Consider the following 20377-nt stretch of genomic DNA (forward strand, 5'->3'; position numbering starts at 1 on the left):
TGCTGTTCAAATTAATGGTAACCAGCTTGCTGTAGAGATGAGTTACGTTATTAATACCATGTTACATTACTGTGCTTTATATTGGCCTGTATGTATCAAACACCAGTTCAGTGTGTGTAGTAAAGGTTGCATAAGTAACTGTTGAAGTGTAGTCCTTCCAAGTAGCCACGTGGAGTCTGGTTGGTGTTCAGCTGCTCTCTCAGACAGAAGTTAATGTTCTAGTGGTGCAAGAACAGCCCTTTAAAATGCCCACTGTGCTCAGCAGCATTCTTGCTGAAGCTCCTGGCTGAGAATCTTTATCATACGGTCACACATAACTAATTAGAATGGAGATATCTTCCCGAGTTAACGTTCCAAGTAAAATAAAATGCTTGGTCTGCATTTCAGTGAGATCTGCTGGTGGGTTTTTTAGTGCTATGAGCGCTGTACACCCCAGTGAAAGAGCACTTGCATTGCACAGAGACATCGGTTGTGTTTAGTTGGTGTGAGCTCTGAGCCCTTCTCTGAAGATACTCCTCCAAGAAATCTGCTGTCTTCTGGCTGTTATGATTATTATAGGTACCATCTGTACCAATACACTGATTTCAGGTCTTCTGTGGGATTACACAGTGGCAGAACATACATGAGAGTACACAGTATAAGATACAAAGTATCTATATGTTTATAGGGAAGATATACAGTGTAGATACACACTTTGATGGATATTCTTAGGTTTGTATGGGAGGGCTCTTCCTACTTGCCTGGTTTTGAATTGCACTCACACTAATGGTTTTGAGTTGGAATATTCTGCCTGTTTAATCTCACATTTATCATCCTGAACGTTGAATGTGGGAGCATTGTGTGCTGGGTTCCTATAGGGATTTGGGTAGCCAGCTATCTCTGTATCTGTATTTCATCTGAAGTTACTGAGGCAGATCCTCGGCTCTCAGCCGTTAACAAGCACTTGGTTAAGAGCTGCCTCTGCTTCCTCTTTAGGCTGCAGCTGCAATGTTTGGAAGCTGGCAGCTATAGTCAGGATGAACAGCACGAGCAAATGAATTACCTTATGAAAATTGCAGCTATGTTAAGTATTCTTATATACTGTACCTCCAAACCAGCCAATACAAACTCAGCTCTGGCCAATGAAAGAGAAGTTTTGGTAACTCTGTTTCCTTTAAATGAAATAAACTAATGACGTAGGTTCATTTAAGCTTTTGTTTCTGTATTTAAAACTATCTTACTATAATTGAACTATATGGCTTTGTGAGAGCTAGTTTTTGCCTTACTGTTTTCTGCAGCACCCAGAATTATTCAGTGTTTGAACCATTTAATAAATGTGGGCTGATTTGGCTGCCTCCTTTAAGGAGCCTTAACTCCTTTTAATGCTTCAAAAATGAGCTGACAAGTGCTGGCTGCTTACAAATACTTCTTGTCTGCATTATAGCTTGAGATAATTTTGAATATTAGAAATCAATTCGTCTGGCCTGAAAACAGACTGAGGGCAGAGCAGGGAGAACTTACATTTTTCTAATCTCAGTGACCTTACAGGCATGTTTATCTAAATCACTGCTGCAGTTGGATATTGCTGCTTTGAGTTATCTTTCTGATAGCAATGTCTTGTGCTGTTTGCTCGAGTGGATATTTGTAACACGTGTAACGTAGCACTCATAAGAGCAGGTTTTACTGATGACCTAATATGTGAGATGAAGCACTGGGCTTTTCTGCATCTGCTCTTAACTTTGGGTTTAGGTGGTGTCATGGAACTGGATGGTGATTGCTTAGAATCTTAGAGCTGTTGGATCTCATGAGCATTAAAGATGCAGTTCCACATGGAAGGGCACTGCTTGAGTTTGTCTGAAATTTTGCACGTTTAGAGGTAATACTGTTATAGGAATCTGAGGCTTTGTGTGTGACTGCAGTGAGGCTAGAAATGAAAGAGTAGCAGGTGGAAATGTCCTACATTAAATTCTTATACATAAGAATGAATCAGTTGTGAACTTCCACCCATCTTGATTAAAGTTGTTTGCTATACGTTTGTTCCAATCTATTTTCATTCATGACTGGTGCTGTGAGTTGACCTCTGATTAAACTGGAGCAGTAAAATAGTTCAGTTGTCCTCCAGAGACGTGAATTAATAATGTTCCCTTAAACGCCACGTTGCTTTGTTTCTCCATAGAGGCATTATAGTAGATAGAGGAGAGAAAGGAAGAGGAGCTGCTGTACTCTCAAGGGAGTAATGCATACCATGATAGTGTTCGATTTTTAAATATTTAGTCCATATAAAATAGAGCTGAAGCTTTACTTAAAGCTGCTCGCTGAGATCAGTCATTGCCACGAGAGCAGCCTGGGTGCTTTGGGACTGCTGTGTGTGCTGCAGATGGGAAGCAGATCCGGGGCTGTCCATAGAAGGTGAGTGGCTGCAGCACTGCTCACAGGTAACCAACCTTCCCTGTGCTCTGCGTGCTGTGCCTGCTGCTCCGCTGCCTTATCGGCACTTTCACACGATTGCACTTTGAGCTTGTTGGAGATAGCAGATAAGGAAAAAGCAAAACTACTGGTTAAACGCTGGGAAGTGCGGCATGGAAAAGCTTTTCAGATCTCTGTAAATGCGTTGTCACTATTACTGAGCTTTCTGAGGAAATGGGGAGTGTTAGAGTTATCTGTGGGCTGTAAACCAGGACAGCATTCTTGTTTGGAGTGCATATTTACATGTAGATACTCCAAAGAAGTAAGGAAGAAGCATCCCACACGTTAAGTGCCTCACTTTTTGGACATCTTATAGTAACTTGGCATGGAATCGGCATCCCAATACTCAACTTATGAGTAATCTGTTGTCTGTCTGTTGCATCGGGAGTTAGAGCTGCAGGCAGGTTTGTGGAGGAGCAATGTAAATCACTCCTGGTCACTGCTCAGTAATGCACTCATCTTTTCCAAGGTGGGAGCACAGTTCTATAAACTGTTTAAAATTCCAACTAAGTAGGAAATCCTGATGATTATTTTTATTTTTAAATTTAAACTACGTTTATGAAAGTTGATATCTTTTCTGTGTCATTTGATGCTTTGCATTTCTTAGCTGGCTGTTTGTGTGCTTGGTTTGTTGCCTGGCCATAAGACTGTCTTTGGATTTCAGGCTTAAGCCAAAGGTGATTCTTCAAGCTTGGGGAAAGAACTTTTCATGCCTTCATGTCTGAGTGCTGTGTTGTCTAATTAAATAATTCTGATGCAGGAGCTGAAAAACCCACAATACCGTTTGTTTAACAGTTCTTAGAACAAATTGGTTTAAGCTTCTCAGCTTAGTCTTGGGCAGAGAAATGCCCTGCAGTGGTGCAGCCCTGTGAGCACCCATGTGTGTGTGCCACTGCTGCAGAGCAGGAGGAGCTCATGACTTTCTTCTGGTGCTCACCCAGACTCTGAATTTGACCACCCCATAAACAGTACTTAAGGAATAAAGTACTGAGTTGGTATTTGGGATTGCCACGGTTCCTAGTTTGGCCATCCGCATTAGTTCACTTGAGTGTGAATTATGAGCATACTTACAGGCTGTATGTATGGTTTAATGACTCCCAGATCTGGGTACAAAATCTTGCTTTTCTGTATGTAGATGCTCTCATACATCTGAGACACTCGCACGGTACCAATACAACATTTACTTTGCTCTTCTGCACGATGGGTAACAGCTCTGGAGCCGATTACCACTTTATCCTAATTACCACCAGTACTGAATGCAGCTGTGAGTGGTCCTTATGTGTTCCATAGACTGTGACCCATGTTCTGAGAATCCTGTAAGATTATAGACATCGCTCTCCTTTAATGACAGCTGTGTTGCCGTAGAAGAGGCAGTGTGTAATTAAGTCCTCTGGTTTGTGATCTTGAATGCATTGAGACCTCAGTGACTGAAGTGTAATTTGTGGAATTTTTTTTGGTCTTTGCTTCTTTGTGCTCCCCCCAATAACCTTTCATTATATTCAGATTATAATCTCAGTTGCCAAAGCTGTAGTGTCACCTCTTCTGCCGATAGCTTTACTTTACAGTAACTGCTAAACTACTCACTTTCCAGGCTTGTGCTGTCTTTTGATACTGGTCACATTGTTCCAGTTCTCAATGCTTAATGATGGAAAAGCCATGAACTCTGCAGTCAGACCACAGACCTGGCTGGGTTTGCCAGGGAAGAAGAAAGGATGAGTTCGATTTTAGTATTTTTCTCCAAACCACTATTAAAGGGGGGATTTTTATCTGCCTCTGCCCAATTAACATTTAATGGCTTTATAATGTGATTACAGCTCGGAATGCTTAAAATAAATATTTAACTGCCAAATACATTTCTAGATCTGTTATATGGCAACACACTTTTTTTCCCCACTCAGAAATGGAGAAGTGCCTCCTTGCAGATGCAGATCCAGCACTTGGAGAGTAAGTTTGACTGTAGGTAATGCTGAATAAAATCTGTTGGGCTGCCTTCAGCTGCTCCTCGGTGCTATTGATACCTGGTGAGCAGCAGCCCAAGGCCTTACAGCAAAGGTGACTTTTTCAATGACACTTTGAATTTTGTGTTGAATAAGCACTAAGCTTTTTAATTCTGTTTAATGCTTTAGGTATGTTGTGTTTGGTTTTAGGAGGGCATTTCTTTTTACAGTGCCTCTAAATGTAAATGCAGGCTACAATATTAGCCACAGCACTCCTTCAATTTCACTCTTCTGGATGAAGACTGCATTGCAATGTTCTGCGGGATTGCGTATTATTGTATGGAAAGAGTAATGTAAAACAGCTGAGTGTGAATGGTCAGGAGAAAGACTTTTTCCCCTTCATATGCCTATGTTTGTATTTCGGAGCCACTTTTTGTTTGTTCTAATTACCCACAGCCTGGGGAAATAAATTGCTCAAGAACAGCTTCGTGCTGGAGCCAAGCCAAAGAAGCAATAAAAGCTTTAAAGAAGCATTTCTACCTGAATCATCCCATTACAACACTGTTAATTTTTACTGACTTTTCTATGGGAAAGTGAAAAAGTAGAATTGTGCCAGAACAGCTAAATCAATTTCTTGATTAGCATTTAGAATTTGCTAATTCTCTCCTTAGAACAGATAACTTGAGTGACTTTTCCCTTCAGTAGGGTGACCTGAGGTACCCTTGTCACACAATCTTTGTATGTGCAACTGATGGAGACCAGGCAAAATAAAGGGACGGCAGTGTTCTTTATGAAGATTACTTGCTGGGGTTGTCTCAATGCAGTAATTTAAAATGAGGAGGTGAACTGAGGCTGGAATTGGAACCGTGTGCTCCTCTATGGTTTGGTAGAACCACTACCCTAGAACTGAAGCTGTGCATCAGAGCGGCTTTACTGGGTGTGACGGCAGTAATGAATTGCACTGTGCCAGAGTGAATCCTGAATCCATCCAGCTTGGTAATGCATTACAGGAGACTTGTCCCTTTATTTTTTTGATATCCTAATTGAATAGCATTTTATACGTGGGATTTGTTTAAGGAGGATTTTAAGAAGCTGAGCCTTGTCCCTAGAAATAGTTGGTCATAACCGTGATTCAGAAAACTGTTCTGCGTGAAGCTGCATTGGAATTTATCCTTTCTCTTGTAGGCCGTGCTCCTCTGAGCACAGATGATTTCTGTTGCTAATCCAAGACTTTCCTCCAGCAACTGTCTGGATTTCACTGCATAGAAGGTGACTTTTCACTTGCATTTCAAAGCAATACTTTAGCAGAGAGTTAATACTTCACATAATGAAGAGGTGAAACCTCCTCAGTAAGAATTAACGTGTTGCACTAAATTCACATCTCCTTCAGTTCATACACTGCCTTTTTCATTTTGTAAAGCTTGGTCGTGTTCTTGTCCCACCTTTAGTTTGATTTTAGTTGCTTGACTTCACAGATACCGGGGTTCTTGCAATTCAGTACCCAGGTACAGTGTGCTGCTGTCACTGCTGGGCAGTCATGGGTCAGAGCCAGCAGGCTGCACTGCTGCAAATACTGGGCCTCAGATCATTGCTGGGAAATGTGGTCAGATCCCTAAAGCAAATGCATTATTACAAAGTACAGATGAATGGGTACTCTTAGAGTTCAGCCCATATTGGTTTTTGTTTGTGCAGCCCTTCCAAGTGGTTTTTACCACTAGGGAAGATGCACAGAGGTTAGAAGTGACCCAAAAGGAAGCGGTCTGCTATTTTTCACTTCGAGTGCAAAGTCTGAAGACTTAAACAAGAACACAGCCAAATGTTTTGTATAGATAAGGAGAGCTGGGTTACCTGAAAATGCCTCCTTTGCTGTAGCAGGAGCTTTAAGTTGGTCTTTAATAGCAAACCTAGACATACTGCTTAGCTTAATGACCCTGGGAGTTGTTCATTTAGCACATTAGGCTTGAAATAAGAACAAAAATTGACAACAAAACCTGGTATTTAGAAGTAAATCATTAAAATGAGCTGGTGCACAGACATGACAGGTCCTCTGTTTCAGTGACACAAGTTTTTGGTCTTTGACAGTGATGTTAATTCTTAGGTCTTGTTGCCTTCGATGGGTCCTTTAACCTTTGGGCCAGCACAATATAAAGAAAATTGAGTTTAGTCTTTATCTGTATTGTGCTATGAATAGAGCTGATTTCTGTGAGTGTTAATACAGGTCAAACAATAGAGGTGTTAAATAATTCAAGGTGCTGCAGTGGATCAGGAGAAAATCATAGAGCAAAACTTGAAGCACTTGAGAGATCCTGGCACTTAGGAAATGGATGTTGAATAGCTGATGACATGAAAACTTTTCAAACTGTCATATTCAACTTTCGAAAGGTTCTTTTGAATCTCAGAAGGGCATTAAAACTGTACGGAACTGCAGTAACAAGTGTAACAGCCAATAAAACACTTTATCAAAGATGCTTTCCAATAGCTTTAGCATAAGCACAGAAATGACTTCTGGAATTTCTGGTTCTTCACTGTGATTGCTTTCCATCACAGTGTATGGCAGCGCAGCTCACCACAGCCAGCTCTGGTGCTGTCTTCCTTTTCTCACCTCCTATTTGGGGCAGTTCAGTGCTCGCTGACCTTGTCATGGTTTGGGTCAAGGGACTGAGCCCATTCCAAAGGTGATTCTTCATGGAGTTCATTCCTGCCTTCTGGCTTGGCTCCCTGAACCTGCTCACAGGGCAGCCAGACAAGGGACAGCACTAATGCAGGGGGGAGAGGACAGGACAGTGGAGGCGCTGGCTCAAAAGTAGGAACATCAGAAGCGATGTGCCTCACTACTGCACCGGGTATGGATGGTTTACACGCAGAAGCCAATATGCTGCTTTTGCGGCACCTGAATAGCCAGTTGGTAGGTAGTACCAAGTGGCAGTTTGGATGGCGCTTCCTCATCTCTTGAGCTGTGACACTTGGAGCACAAATAGCATCAAGTGACTTTTTGTACATGTGAGCTCTTCAGCTGCTTCTAATAGCCAGTATTTTTTTCCCCCTTCATATATGAAGTACGCTTGATGTCTATTCTTCATCTTAAAAAGACAGAGGGAGAGGAGGTGATGGTGCTTTGTCCTGGTTGTTTCAGTTCAGCTGTGCTCACTGCACTCCACAATGTGGCTGACACCGCAGTATCAAATTATAAAGCGCTCTTTCCCAAACTCCCCTATTCCTGAACTGTAAATGTTAACTGTGCTTCTGTTGTATTCCATCATTTTCTTCAACAAATACATAACCTGTTTCAGTACAGATCCTCAAATGTTTTCTTTATGCAGCCTAAAACGTAGAGCATTTGATCATATTCTTTACTTTGACAGCAAATATTTTTAACTTAATGACTGTATCACATTTTGCTTCAGCGACTGTCGTTTCCCTAGTAACCTATCAGAAGGCCTTTGTTGAAGGGTTCTTAAAGTCCAAAGAAATTGTCATTTGTTCTTTATTTGTGATTCTGTTGACTGGTTTCTTCTTAGTGTGGAGAAGAACCCACTTGCTGTGCTGCAGTCAGATGTGTTTTTCTGCTTTGGGGCATCAATTGCTGTGCTGGGTTGGAAGAAGCTTCTTGTCATCCCACCTCTTGTCTGGGCAGAGGAGATCCCAATTTCTGTCTGTAACCCAACCCAAAGCAACAGGGCGAGGAGGAACTGAGGCCTGACCCAGCTGCTGTATTTAAATTAATGAATTCTGGGTTAATATGTATACCTCGCTGAGTGTACAGTATGCAGTGAAGTGCCGGTAAACACAGCGGTGGAGCTACAGGAAGCCTGGGCTCGTAGGGGTGTATTTGTTGGCAGAGAGCTACAGAGTTACCACTTACAGCTCCAGATGTCTGGCTGGGAAAGTAACAATGTCTCTCGGAGCCATATTCTCATTGAAAGTAACCCAATCTCCAGCGAACTGCAGCCTCGGGCTGAGGCCAGAAGCAAGAATGTAACACAGGGACTCCCAGGTAAAGGAGTCGGATTTCTGAACCAACAGGTCATGAAATCGTGGGGAGTGAATGACAGATCCCACCCAGCAGCCCGGCACTGTGGGATTTGTCTGGGGAAAAGCCAGCAAACAACCACAGCTGAAGACGGCTTCAATGCTGACTTGTAAGCTAAAGTCTTAAAGGCAGCTCTAATGAACCCCTAATAATTGTGGTTTGATTAAAAAAATTATGTAACAATACTATTGGAACCTTCATTAATTTGTCATCTGAAATAAAGGTACGCTTTCAGGGAAATGATACATGGACCAGGCTGCAAACTCTATTTAGCTCATATGTGAAATACCACGGAGTTAATGGGAACACACAGGGGAAATCATGAAGTTCAATATAAAAATCATATCGCACACCACTCGCAGAAATAACTTCTGGAATCCTCAGAAACCAACTGTGGGGGAAGCAGAAGAACCACAATAAATACAACGTACAAGGATAATGTTAAAATAATAAAGTTGCCAAGGAAACAGCTCTGAAAACAGTATGGCCACAAAGGCAGCACCACCCCACAGTGCCATGAGTGTGCACTGAGCGCTGGGCATGGAGCTGGCAGCAGAACTTATTGAAGGAGGGACCCTTCTATCTACTATCTACACTGCTATTGCAGTATGTTTCCCCTGGTGTTAAGCATTTACTTACCTAAGGAAGAAACGGTGTAGCAGGCAGCTACAGCACGCTGTGCAGGCAGCGTTGTTTCTTCTCTGGCCTTCTGTGGTGGATGCTGCCCTTCAATAGCTCCTCAGCAGCTCTGTAGCCATCAGCTCAGTGTGTTGGAGCAGGTACAGCTGTGCTTGGCTGCCCTTGAATTCCTTGGTACAAACTTGTCTGCTGAAACTATGGACCTTGGATTGCCATTTTATTTCCTCGTGTCAGATACTCAAACGTTGTTCAGTGAAAACAGATGTGAAATAATGTCACTTCTTTGTGTTAGTTGTCTCTTCTTCCTTCGTTTTTAGAAGCTGCCATCTCCTTCCTTGGCTTAACTTCTGATTTATTATGAAACCAGTGGTTTAACATTGCTGTTAAATTTGAATGGGTGCTCTTAATTATCTCAAGATCTGATGTTAGAATTAAGGCTTCCTTTTGTTTGATTAACAGATGATAGAGAAGGATCTACTTCTGTTAGCCAAGAATGCCTCGCCGTGTTTGAAAGCTATTGAACAATTAATGCTGATCAGTCACACAGGTTTTTAATCTCAGAAAGCACAGAACGTTATTAGCTAAGCTGCAGGGAATTTATACACGAAAGCCCAGTGTAGTTTCTCCAGTGGGCCCAGCTGCTGCGTGCACATTTCTTTGATCAGACTGTTATAATCTGCAATCATGGCAGCTGTTTCTCCTTGATTGGTGCGGTCAGGGAAGCCTGAGATCTGCTGCCTTCTGACAGCTGTAACAATCAGCTCCTGCCTTGCTGCACGAGGAAGGTTTTTGGTTCTGACTGCTCAGATCAGGCGCCATCAGGACACACACGGGGAGCTGGATGTTAGGCAGAAGTGCAGCATTTTACACTGAAAGCTTTTTTTTGCTGGATAGGGATGTGTGTTTTCCACTTCCCGGCAAGTCTGAGGTGCTGTGAGTGTGACTGTAGTTTTGTCATGAAGAATGACTCACAGAGGAAGAACTTCTCATCTGGCTGGTCTTGCTGCTTGCAACACGTTCTGTGTGGTTATGTAACATGGGCTTAGGGATGAAAAGTGACAAATGTTTTATCTCTCATCTCAGCAGTGACTCCAGCTGACTGAGCAGCAGGTAAAGGCCGTACATCTCTCAGTTGTAAACAGTGGTTTAATGCTGAGCTGCCTACGTGCTGCATCACAGGCAGGAAGCTGCGCTGTTGGGTAGGGAGCATTTGTTGGTGGTAGGAAAGTGAAACGGGTCCTCCCAGCCAGGGCCAAAAACTTCATGGGGGTCACGTAAAGATGAAGACAGTTATCTCTGAGCTGTAATCCTGTTAGTGTGGAACTGGGGCTCTGCCCTCCCTGTTGTCCATGCAGGGAATATGTAACTGCTTGGCTGGGCGCCCGGACAGTAAATCTGTCTCTTAATATTCTGCTATCAGTCTCTTTGCAAAGCTTTCAGATCTGGAGCTTGTTTGGATATGTGACACTGTACAAACATCCAGAAGGAAGAAGGAGGGCTCACCAGTTTCATGCACTCATGGATCCCAGTTCGTGTAAAGTGGTTATTCCTTTCTCTGGTACTGACGACTATTTCCAATGTTCTTGTACAGTAGATGTCATTTCCATTTTAGAGCAAGGGATGTAAGTTCAGAGAAGCCATTTTCAAGTTGTGATTTACAAAGCGGTATTTATTCTGTACAGCCCTGCTCGCTGTCGTTCTCAAAACAGAGCTTGGAGAAGAAAGAGATTTTTGTGTTCTTTGCCAGCAAAGCTGCCCCTTGCATTGCAACGGTGTAACATATAGTTTGCTATTCCCCTGTGCTTACTGTCTCTCTGTAAGTTAACATTTGCTGCAGTAGCATTAAATATTTAATCCAAGTAGCGGTTTGTTGGGTAGAAGGATTACAGTGTTTATGTACTGTCAATACGTAGTAGTATAGTAATAGTCAATAATGTCCCTGGTGTATTTTCATTGTCTCGTTGTGTTAGTCAGCTTGTGAAGGAGTGCTGTTCCAGTTCAGCTTTGAACCATGTCTGTATATCGTATGAGAGGAAATGTTCTTAGTGCCAGGACAGGCAGTCTCTCAGTCTCCCTTCCTCCCCTGTTTCCACGAGGCAGGATTTAACCATAATCATAAAAGGCAGCAGTTCAGATGTCTCAGTGTAGGATTGAAGCTTAAATCTGCTGTTACAGAAGTGCAGTCAAAGGAACTCATTCTGAGCGCGTGCAACCTCTGAGAAGCGTTAATGACTGTTTGATTTAAAATGAGAACGTGCCCAAATGAGTACATGCAAATCAGGGCCGCAGCTACAATAACAGTTTTGCTCCTGCTCTGACCTTTGGGGACTGTTATGTGGCAAAAGAAAAGCATCAGCCAAAGCCTAGAAGAAACAAACGTGCCCCCGCAAGGCTCTGAGTGCTCTTTGTTCCTCTTTGTCTCTGGGCTGGGAAATGCAGTACCACACAAGGCCGCTAGAATAGAGGCTTCCCCTTAGTTACCTAATGAGTTTTAGGGGAAAATCTTTCACTGAGAGAACACCTTTTGTATTTTTAAGGGATATTTGAGCAGTTAATACTGCTCAGTCACACAGGTCTGGGTTTATTTCTCAGTTCCAAAGTGCACAGTATTTCTTACAGCCATTCACATAAATCGATGCTTACAGCAGAGCGGGGTGTGCATTGCATGATGGAAACTGATAACACCTTACTCAAAATGAACCTTTAAAATCACAACACATGTTCAGATGTTCTTTATTTTCAGGTGTAACTTGATGTACACTTGAAATGTTTTGTCTGCCCTCAGAAATCCAGTGGAAACGTGTTGATTTTAAAGCTTATTTCTTTTGAGAAGGGAAAAAAAAGGCTCTAGATGTAGGCATACAATTACTCTTGTTACTATTGGAAGTCAGGCTGAGAGGGTACATTAGCTTTGTTTATAATTAAGATGCCCATAAAGATAATCCTACAGTCTCTATCATTGCTTCTGCTTTTTAATGAGATGCTTTAATAGAACTACAAGGAGGAAATAGAAATTTCATTCAAAGCAGATTACTGAGGGCTTCAAGCAAAAGGATCTGGGGGGAATCAAAGTAAATCTGACCAGAGGAAAAAAGGCAGCGTGTGCTGGAAGTGCAGGCAGCCCCTGGAGTGAAGCTGTGTATCATAATGTATTGCTGCTTCTTCCTTTCCAGCAGAGTTGAAATTGAATCTGAAAGCAGCATTATCTCTTAGTGGCAACCGATGTAGAAGTGGAAATGTTGTTCAATTTAAAAAATACGATTATGGCAAAGTTATGTGTAAATTTGTGTGAAAACAAACATTTATGGTCTTCTCATGTTCTTGTGACATATCCTAATGAATCACACAGTACTGCAGAGAGTGCATTGCCATACTTAGTTCCAAAACATAAAGGTGTAATTGAGATTTTGTTGTTTTAGAAGGTGCTTTCACAACTTGTTTTCTGGGCATGTGAACCCACCAGGTCTATCTCTGTTGTGCTGTGAGACATCTGTAAAGCTCTGGGTTTCATTTCTAATGGAGCTCTGAGTTGGAACGTTGGTCTTACATTCCTGCTATAAAGCATGAAACCAAACCAAATAATTTCTCATAGTATAAAGCATTAATTTTCCCCCCCTTCATATTAGTAGACTGAGCATAGGAAATTTCTCAGTAGTTTTAGTTGCAGCGGATTCATCTTGCAGTTGTTTTTGCTGTTATGGCTGTTTTATGGAACGCTTCCATAAACATCTGGTTTAGATCTTCTGTTTTGTTTCGTTGAGAGAACTCTTCACGGCTGTAGAATTGTGCCCATCTTTAAAGCTTGAGAGATTCCAAGTTATTCCTTCAAAGAACTTGCAGGAGGATTATGAGGCGTGTATAATACACAGACACGTGGTGCTTATTGCGGAACAATCACAGTAAGGTGTCCCCACAAACTGATAGCATCTTTTTAACACAGGTGCTTCCATGCAGCCCCTGGCTCGAGAAGAGCATCACCTCCTGTTTTCTGGTAGAAGATGAGTTTTGTGTGGTTCTACAGACAGCTGTGCTGCCACAATGCGGGCAGTGTCAGAAGGGGAGGGTGGAGCTGCCTGATACTCCTTGCCAAGTGTTGGTAAATGGTTATTTGAGGAGTAGCACAGAACTTCATCCAAGGCACACAAATAGCAATGGCCATAAGCTACTGACTGCTCCGTGGCTTCAGAAATGCAGCTGGAACCGAGTATTGCCATGTCTCTGTCTTACACTGAGTCTCAACCTTGAGAGAAATTGCAGAGCCTTTGTTTTTCTGCTGGCATTTATCAACTCTTTGTAGTAAAGCTATTCTCTCTTGTGGAAAAGGCAAACTAAAGGTAGAAACCCAGCACAGACTTATCAAGAGGGATGAGTTTGGTTTTTTGCTGGTGACAACTGTCTGCTGAAATCCACATCTAAATATCCGCTGTGACTTTTTTTTAACAGGCTCAGAACAAAGAAACGAAGGTGCTGGCTGCTGCAAAGGTGATCGATACAAAATCTGAAGAAGAACTTGAAGATTACATGGTAGAGATTGATATTTTGGCATCCTGTGATCATCCGAACATTGTTAAGCTCCTAGATGCTTTCTACTATGAAAACAATCTGTGGGTAGGTATTTTTCTTCTCTAAATACTTGCATTTCTTTCAAAAGAATATTGACATTTTATATTTTCCTGGTTTTCTTGAGGTCCTGCTTATCAATCACATTTCTTCTGGTTGTCTCTGTTGAGATAACTCTACACGTTCAAAACCAATTGGTAAATCGTAGGTATGACTTAGGAAACCATCACTGCCAAAATGAGCTACTCTGAGTCAGCAGTTTGAATCTAGAATTGGGAAATGAGCAGTTCATTTTGGTGCATGGGGAGAGTTCTTGGTGCCAAATTGTTACATCAGGATTCAAATGTTAATTACATTTGCACAGTTTAGAATGAGACTCAGGATTTGCAGCTGTGTAATAAATAATAGGCTGAAAAGGTCAGCTTGGGAAGTAAGCATTTTAGATACATGCGAGTTGGTGCTTCCAGCAAGGAGAGTTCACCAGGACTTCAACAGTTATTCTTTTACTGATATTAGCAGACGGAAGTGCAGTGGGTGTAAATATGACTGTACCTCAGTTTTCTGCTGTGTCCTATGCACCGACTCACTTGAGCTATGAAAAGAATTCTTTTCTTCTGAATGGATCGATGCAATATTTTAAGTGCTTTGGGGATTATACTAAGAACACCTGTCTCCTTAATAGGAGTTTGTAATCCTAAAAGATACCCTAAAAGAAATGTAAAACTCCACGGAAATTTTCTTTTAATTGTGCTTTTTCTTTTAAGCATGGAAACAATTGAATTGTAATACCATGTTTCCTGATGATTCTGATTAACTCTGTGAAGAGTTTGTGTAACCCAAATGTGGAGTAGAGTGATATTGTGTCATACAGTGGAGTAATGGAATGGAACAATTGGAATTATGAACAAATTTCCACTCAGAGAAGGTGAGCATGAAAGCAACTCTGCATAGAAGCAGAATGGGAAACTGAGTTAAAATAGGCTTACTGGCAGATTAAGGTCAGAAGGGAAATGAACAGTCGTAAAATGAAATGATACATCTGTAATCACAGAGAAGATAGAGATGTGAAAGTGAGAGAGAGGGAAGGCTCAGAGTGGTTTGCTTACCACTCTGATGTGGTACATAAATGGAAGTTAGTGGAGAGGGGAAGGAGAAAACAAAGGAGATTGGAACATGAAGAGTATGGTTTTGCTTTCCAGCTTTAGAAACACCATTTCTGTACCGAAGGGACTTTTGTCAGATTGTCAGACAAAACTTAAGATTGTACAGAGAAGAATTATTCATATAGAATTTCCTACTCTTCAGTTACTTGGCAGTAGGTGTTCAGAAGCACTAAGTGAGAGAATGGTGTGAAGAACTCAGAGAGTTACATTACATAGTACGTATGTTAGTAGCATATTAATTCAAACAGTAATTTTAGGTGGTCACAAGTGGTAAGAGAGTTATCGTGTAAGCTGTGATTTGAAGTTTCTTACTCTCTGAGTAGCTACACTCTGATTCTAAAAGCAAAAGACTTCCCAGAGCTTCATTCGATTTCTGACCAAAATACTCCTCAGAATGAAAACTACAGTTTAACGTTCAGAGTTAAAATTAAGGAAGAAAAACACCCAGTGAAGGTTGGGGTGGCACTTCTGGATGGCCTCTCCTCATGTCCCTGCTCTCCTCATTCCCTTTGTCTGCCCTTTTTCTCCCTTGTTTATGTTCTTTCTGTCCTACTTGTCAGCAGAGTTTGTGCCCCCAAGCAGTGACAGTGCAGCTGATTTCTGTTTCACACATAAGCTGAGAACTGAAGGTTGAGTTGCTGTGGGATTGTTAGATTCTGGGATAAAAGCATTGGTGTGTTATAGAGAACAATGAAAATGGAGGAAAACTGAAATTATTCATTTTTCCATCATTTTAAAGATTATTCGTCCATATTTTTATCTCTTCTACTTGGACCATTCAATCAGAGATTATCGTATAAAAGTGCAATACAATAACTGAGAGATGAGTACACAGAGATCATGTAAATCACGCTACTGGTGGGATTCAAGCTGACCTTAATACTTTGTACTGTGGAATTTTATCTTTGGATTAACAATCTGAGGATCTCCAAGCATTTTTCAAATAATTTATGTCTGTTTCACAGCCCTGCTGTTTGCTTGTTAGTGGTATCAATACCTTGTAGAGGTTGGTGCAAACATTTTCAAGGTCAAATAGTCTGAAGCTGTAGTCTCCCAGTAATGCTCCCTTAATCAAAGGTTCAGCCCAGCAGAACTACTTAATTTGTAATTGATGTATTCTTTTGTTTGTATACAGATCCTGATCGAATTTTGTGCAGGTGGAGCAGTAGATGCAGTAATGTTGGGTAAATAAGTTGTTTCCAATATTTAATTTCTTAACATCTTTACACTGATAAAATATTTTAAGCACAGATTGTTCACAGATTGTTTTGAAATACAAATGTACATGTAATAGGTGTGGTACGTGTGTTGAATGTTGGGGTCCTTAAGAAAGTATTTACAACAGTATCTGTGGATATGATGAGTTTTCTCTCATTTTTAAAGTGTTTATTTATTCTCAAAACCCGTTTTAATGTCTTGATCCTTGAAGTGAATGTAATGAGCTGTTTTCATGCCCCCATGGAGCTCTCCTTTTGTTTTAACGTGCTCTATACTGATCCTTTTTCAGGATCCCGCTCTTCCCCTTCTCCAGTCATCCTCCCATTTACATTGTGATAACTTTTTATTGTGAATCAGTCTTATACTCCTCCAATTAGTGCATGCTAATACCAGTAAGTAAGGGATCTGTTTAACAACATTTATGTCTATCACAGACCAGGTACCCAATCTCTGCACTCTGTGGTTTTTTCATTGTTCAGATAGGTGGGTGTACACAGTTCATCATGAGGAGGAGTTGATGAAGAGGTGAAACTTTTGTTTCACTGAAATAATGGGAAATGTAGCTGTTAACCCAAATGGAGCAATATTAAGTTCTGAATCTGACATATTGATGGGGGTTTTTTAAATCATATATAGTGTTTGCTATGAACAAATAACATAAAAATGCAAAAACTGTGTGTGCTTATTTCTGCCTCCTTCTCTTTCAGAGCTGGAAAGGCCATTAACGGAGCCGCAGATCAAAGTGGTGTGCAGGCAGACACTGGAAGCGTTGAACTACTTGCATGAAAATAAGATCATCCACAGAGATCTAAAAGCTGGCAATATTCTTTTCACATTGGATGGAGACATTAAACTGGGTGAGCGCATTACGTGCAAAACTTCCCTAGAATGCAGCATGCTTAATTATACATTAATTTACCTTACTGTGGTAACTTCCTTTTTGTAGTTTTAGGTTTTGAAAACAAACATTCTTTGCCATGACTGAGGAGGGGGACCTGGTACTGCTTTCTGTTATTTTTACTTATACCAAGAGAATAAATTTAACTACCTCAGTTTTTCCAGTCCAAAAAAAAAGATAGGAGTTGTCTGGATCTGTTAGATTCAGGGCTTCATACAGGCAGATGGGTATAAGCTATAAAGATGACGGCTAATTAAGAACCTGCCTGGCCAGATTATTGGTTCATGTAGCTGTGCTTTTGCATGGATTTCCTTGCACAAAGTTAATCTTTGTAACTATAGCATGGAATGATTTCCTTGCATAAGGTTATTATTTGTAGCTCTAATATTTAACACGTGCCTCTCTCTTCATCCACAAATGTTGATCTTTTGCTTTTTCTTGGAAGCCTGAAGACTTTAGTCATGGACTCATTCTCATGGGGCACGTTTATAAATATAATGGAATAACCCCCTTAATTTCTAAGTATTACTGTATAAGGGAAAATAAAAATCATAGTAAGCCTCATGGTGAGGGAGACATGAATTTGCTTCTGTTCTTTTTAATTATAAGCTGGTTCTTCCTCATATGGACTTGTAACTATTTTAAGCTTTTGTCAAACTTGGCTGTAACACAGCTCTGTGCAGGCTGTCAAGATACTACTTCACAGTTCAGACCAGAGAGAGTTTTCCCACTTATATACATTTAGTGATGTATTCAGGCTCGCTAATTAACATACATATAAGGCATTTTAAACCTTTTTCAAATCTGTTTTACTTCCCTCTTCCGAGGTGTACAGCATCCCTTGAAAAATTGTTTTAGCTCTTTTAAGTTCTCTGTACTTGTTTCATGTACACACAGAAGTGGATCATTCTTTGCTTTATAAATACTTGAATGGGAAATGATTCTTCCTGTTCCATGTGTGCTTTACTATTTCAGTATCTGTCGTCCCCTCAGTGTTTCAGGCTTTGCATTTGAACAAATAGCTCCCTTAATCTTTTTTTCTCCCCCTCACAGAGGAAAATTGGGCTTCTCAAGCATTGAGCCCATCGACTCAATTGGTACCGATTAAGGACAGCAGCATATGGCTATTTTGTTCCTTTTCTATAATCTCTGTATTTTCATTAAGGAAAGTCCCACCCATAATAAGCCTAACATTTAGATTTAAGTGTCATCTCTTTTTTTTTTTTTCCCTGTAGAACACAGTGCTTTAAAGACAAATGACACAGAGGAAAAAGTGAAACATAAAGCCTCACTTTTGGAGAATTTAAATACCGAAAACAAAAATTGAATGATGATTTGAATTAATAAGATAAATAATAAGCTGTATCTGAGCATTACAGCCTTCCTACACTAAAGTCATTTTCTAATTAAAATAACTTAACCTACTTATTCCTGTTGCAAATACATACATCTGTCTTGTCACACACAGCTCAACGTTGGCATTACTTTTTTTAGCAACAGAGTCGCTCAGTATCTTTTACTAGAAATACTATGAAACCTGAATGCCTGAGTAGGCAGCTATCAGAATGCAAATCCTTCTATTTCACTTGAATTTTCAATGCAGCAGAATGCATGCTTTGGAATATAAAACATCTGAAAAACAGCCATAAGATATAAAAATACAATGTGTTTTCTACCTTCAAGTTAACAGTATTTTCTCATTCACTTACAGCGGATTTTGGAGTATCAGCTAAAAACACAAGAACCATACAAAGAAGGGATTCTTTTATCGGCACACCGTATTGGTAAGTGCACTGTTCTGCTGAATTTGCGTTAGAACCAATATCCTGACATTACCTTTGTTAATACTGCAGTGCTGTAAGCTTGAGAAAGCGTAAATATTTCAAGAGTAGAATGTGCTTCTTAAAAATGCTGCAATAAATTCAGATTGTTTAGAACCTTTTCCATAAGACCAGAGTGCATTTTCTAACCTGGTACTTCATTCCTCTGTTTGCAGGATGGCTCCAGAAGTAGTAATGTGTGAGACATCTAAAGACAGGCCTTACGATTATAAGGCTGACATTTGGTCTCTTGGCATTACTTTAATTGAAATGGCTCAAATAGAGCCACCTCACCATGAATTGAATCCAATGCGAGTGCTCCTGAAAATAGCAAAATCTGACCCACCTACATTAGCACAGCCTTCAAAATGGTTTGTATTTCATTGATAACTTTCCCATCCTCGTTTGTAGAATTTGACCATAAGGCAATGTGTGACTTAACTTCTGTTCAGAGGCACAGCATTGCTGAACTTAATGGTCTTGGTTTTATGCATAAAGCCAGGTATGTTTTCTATATATACTCTGATACAGCAGAGACTGTGGTGTTTTTGTTGTAGTTCAGTATAGAAGTCTTAATACTGAAATATTACAGAATTTGAGGGCTTTCCAGGTTTTGCATCAAAATATATGATTATCTCAACATTGGGAAACAAGAGAGTTAAGTATTTTTACACCGAGAAGACGTAAAAAAGCTGTTATCTACTCGATCACTGTGATATCCTTGTGAGATTCAGTTAATGGTATAGCAGATGGGCTGTACTGTAAATTCTGAGCCAAAAGTAAACTCTTCTATAAATAGAAGAACGTATTAAAGATGACATGAGTCACGTTGGTCTTTCTATCCAGTCGTTATCTTTGCCTAAATCAGTAGAAGGACCTGAAGTTGTAGCTTCATAGATGCATATGAAAGCAAAAAAGACCAACTCATGTCAAGACTAAAGAAAAGACTCTGCTGGTTTGCTTTGTGTGCAGGTCATCGGATTTTAAAGACTTTCTGAAGAAATGTTTGGAAAAGAATGTCGATGCAAGGTGGAGTGCAACCCAACTCCTACAGGTATGAGGAATTCAATCTTCAGAACTGTTTTCTATTCTATTAAAAGTAACTATTTGAATACCTTGAGGTGGTTTGTACACGATGCTCTTAATGTTGTTGGAAGATCTTTCTGCAGTAGAAACTGACAAATAATACAAGGTGCAGATCAGACTCTTTGTTTACATGTTTTGATGAGCTGTCATTAATTATTTTGCACAAGTAGTTAAATTATACTTTGATGCTTGTAGTGGGTGGAGCTCATCCTTACGTAAGGAGACAATTGCTGACGGGTGTTCTCAAAGCTTTAGTGCTCGGCTGCCTCCTATAATGCTGTCACTGCAGAACAGCTAAACAGAAGTAGATGTGACCAGGTGCACTGGACTCTGTTTAACGTCAGCACACATTTACTTTATCCGGAATACATCTGACATGTTGAATAGGTTTAAGCAGGAGGGCCAATCAGAGAAAGAAGATTAAGGTGGTAGGAGCAGGAGGAGAGCGTGTATCTGCTTTCCCTTAAAGAAAAATGCAGAATTCTTTGTTCTTGTTAGGAAAAAACATTACAAAGAAAAAAGACACTTTTTTTTTCTAGAGAGAATATTTCTAGATAAAACTTCCCAGGAAATAGTTTTAC

At 40.5% G+C, this 20377-nt stretch overlaps 1 protein-coding gene across 4 annotated transcripts in view; it reads left to right on the top strand.

The window, feature by feature from the left end:
• The window catches only part of SLK (STE20 like kinase), a 43195-nt gene that overhangs the window by 3254 nt on the left and 19564 nt on the right, over positions 1 to 20377 (top strand). For 3 of the 4 annotated variants that reach the window (XM_015867035.2, XM_015867037.2, XM_015867036.2), the window contains exons 2-7: positions 13495 to 13659; positions 15910 to 15958; positions 16700 to 16849; positions 18602 to 18674; positions 18887 to 19081; positions 19683 to 19764. In XM_015867035.2, the coding sequence (XP_015722521.1) occupies positions 13495 to 13659; positions 15910 to 15958; positions 16700 to 16849; positions 18602 to 18674; positions 18887 to 19081; positions 19683 to 19764 (714 nt within the window). Of the gene's footprint in view, positions 1 to 13494; positions 13660 to 14109; positions 14537 to 15909; positions 15959 to 16699; positions 16850 to 18601; positions 18675 to 18886; positions 19082 to 19682; positions 19765 to 20377 lie in introns of those variants that run through there. The other variant, XM_032445342.1, reaches the window with a different exon arrangement.

Source organism: Coturnix japonica, chromosome 6 (genome assembly GCF_001577835.2).
Source record: "Coturnix japonica isolate 7356 chromosome 6, Coturnix japonica 2.1, whole genome shotgun sequence".
Lineage (NCBI taxonomy): Eukaryota > Metazoa > Chordata > Aves > Galliformes > Phasianidae > Coturnix > Coturnix japonica.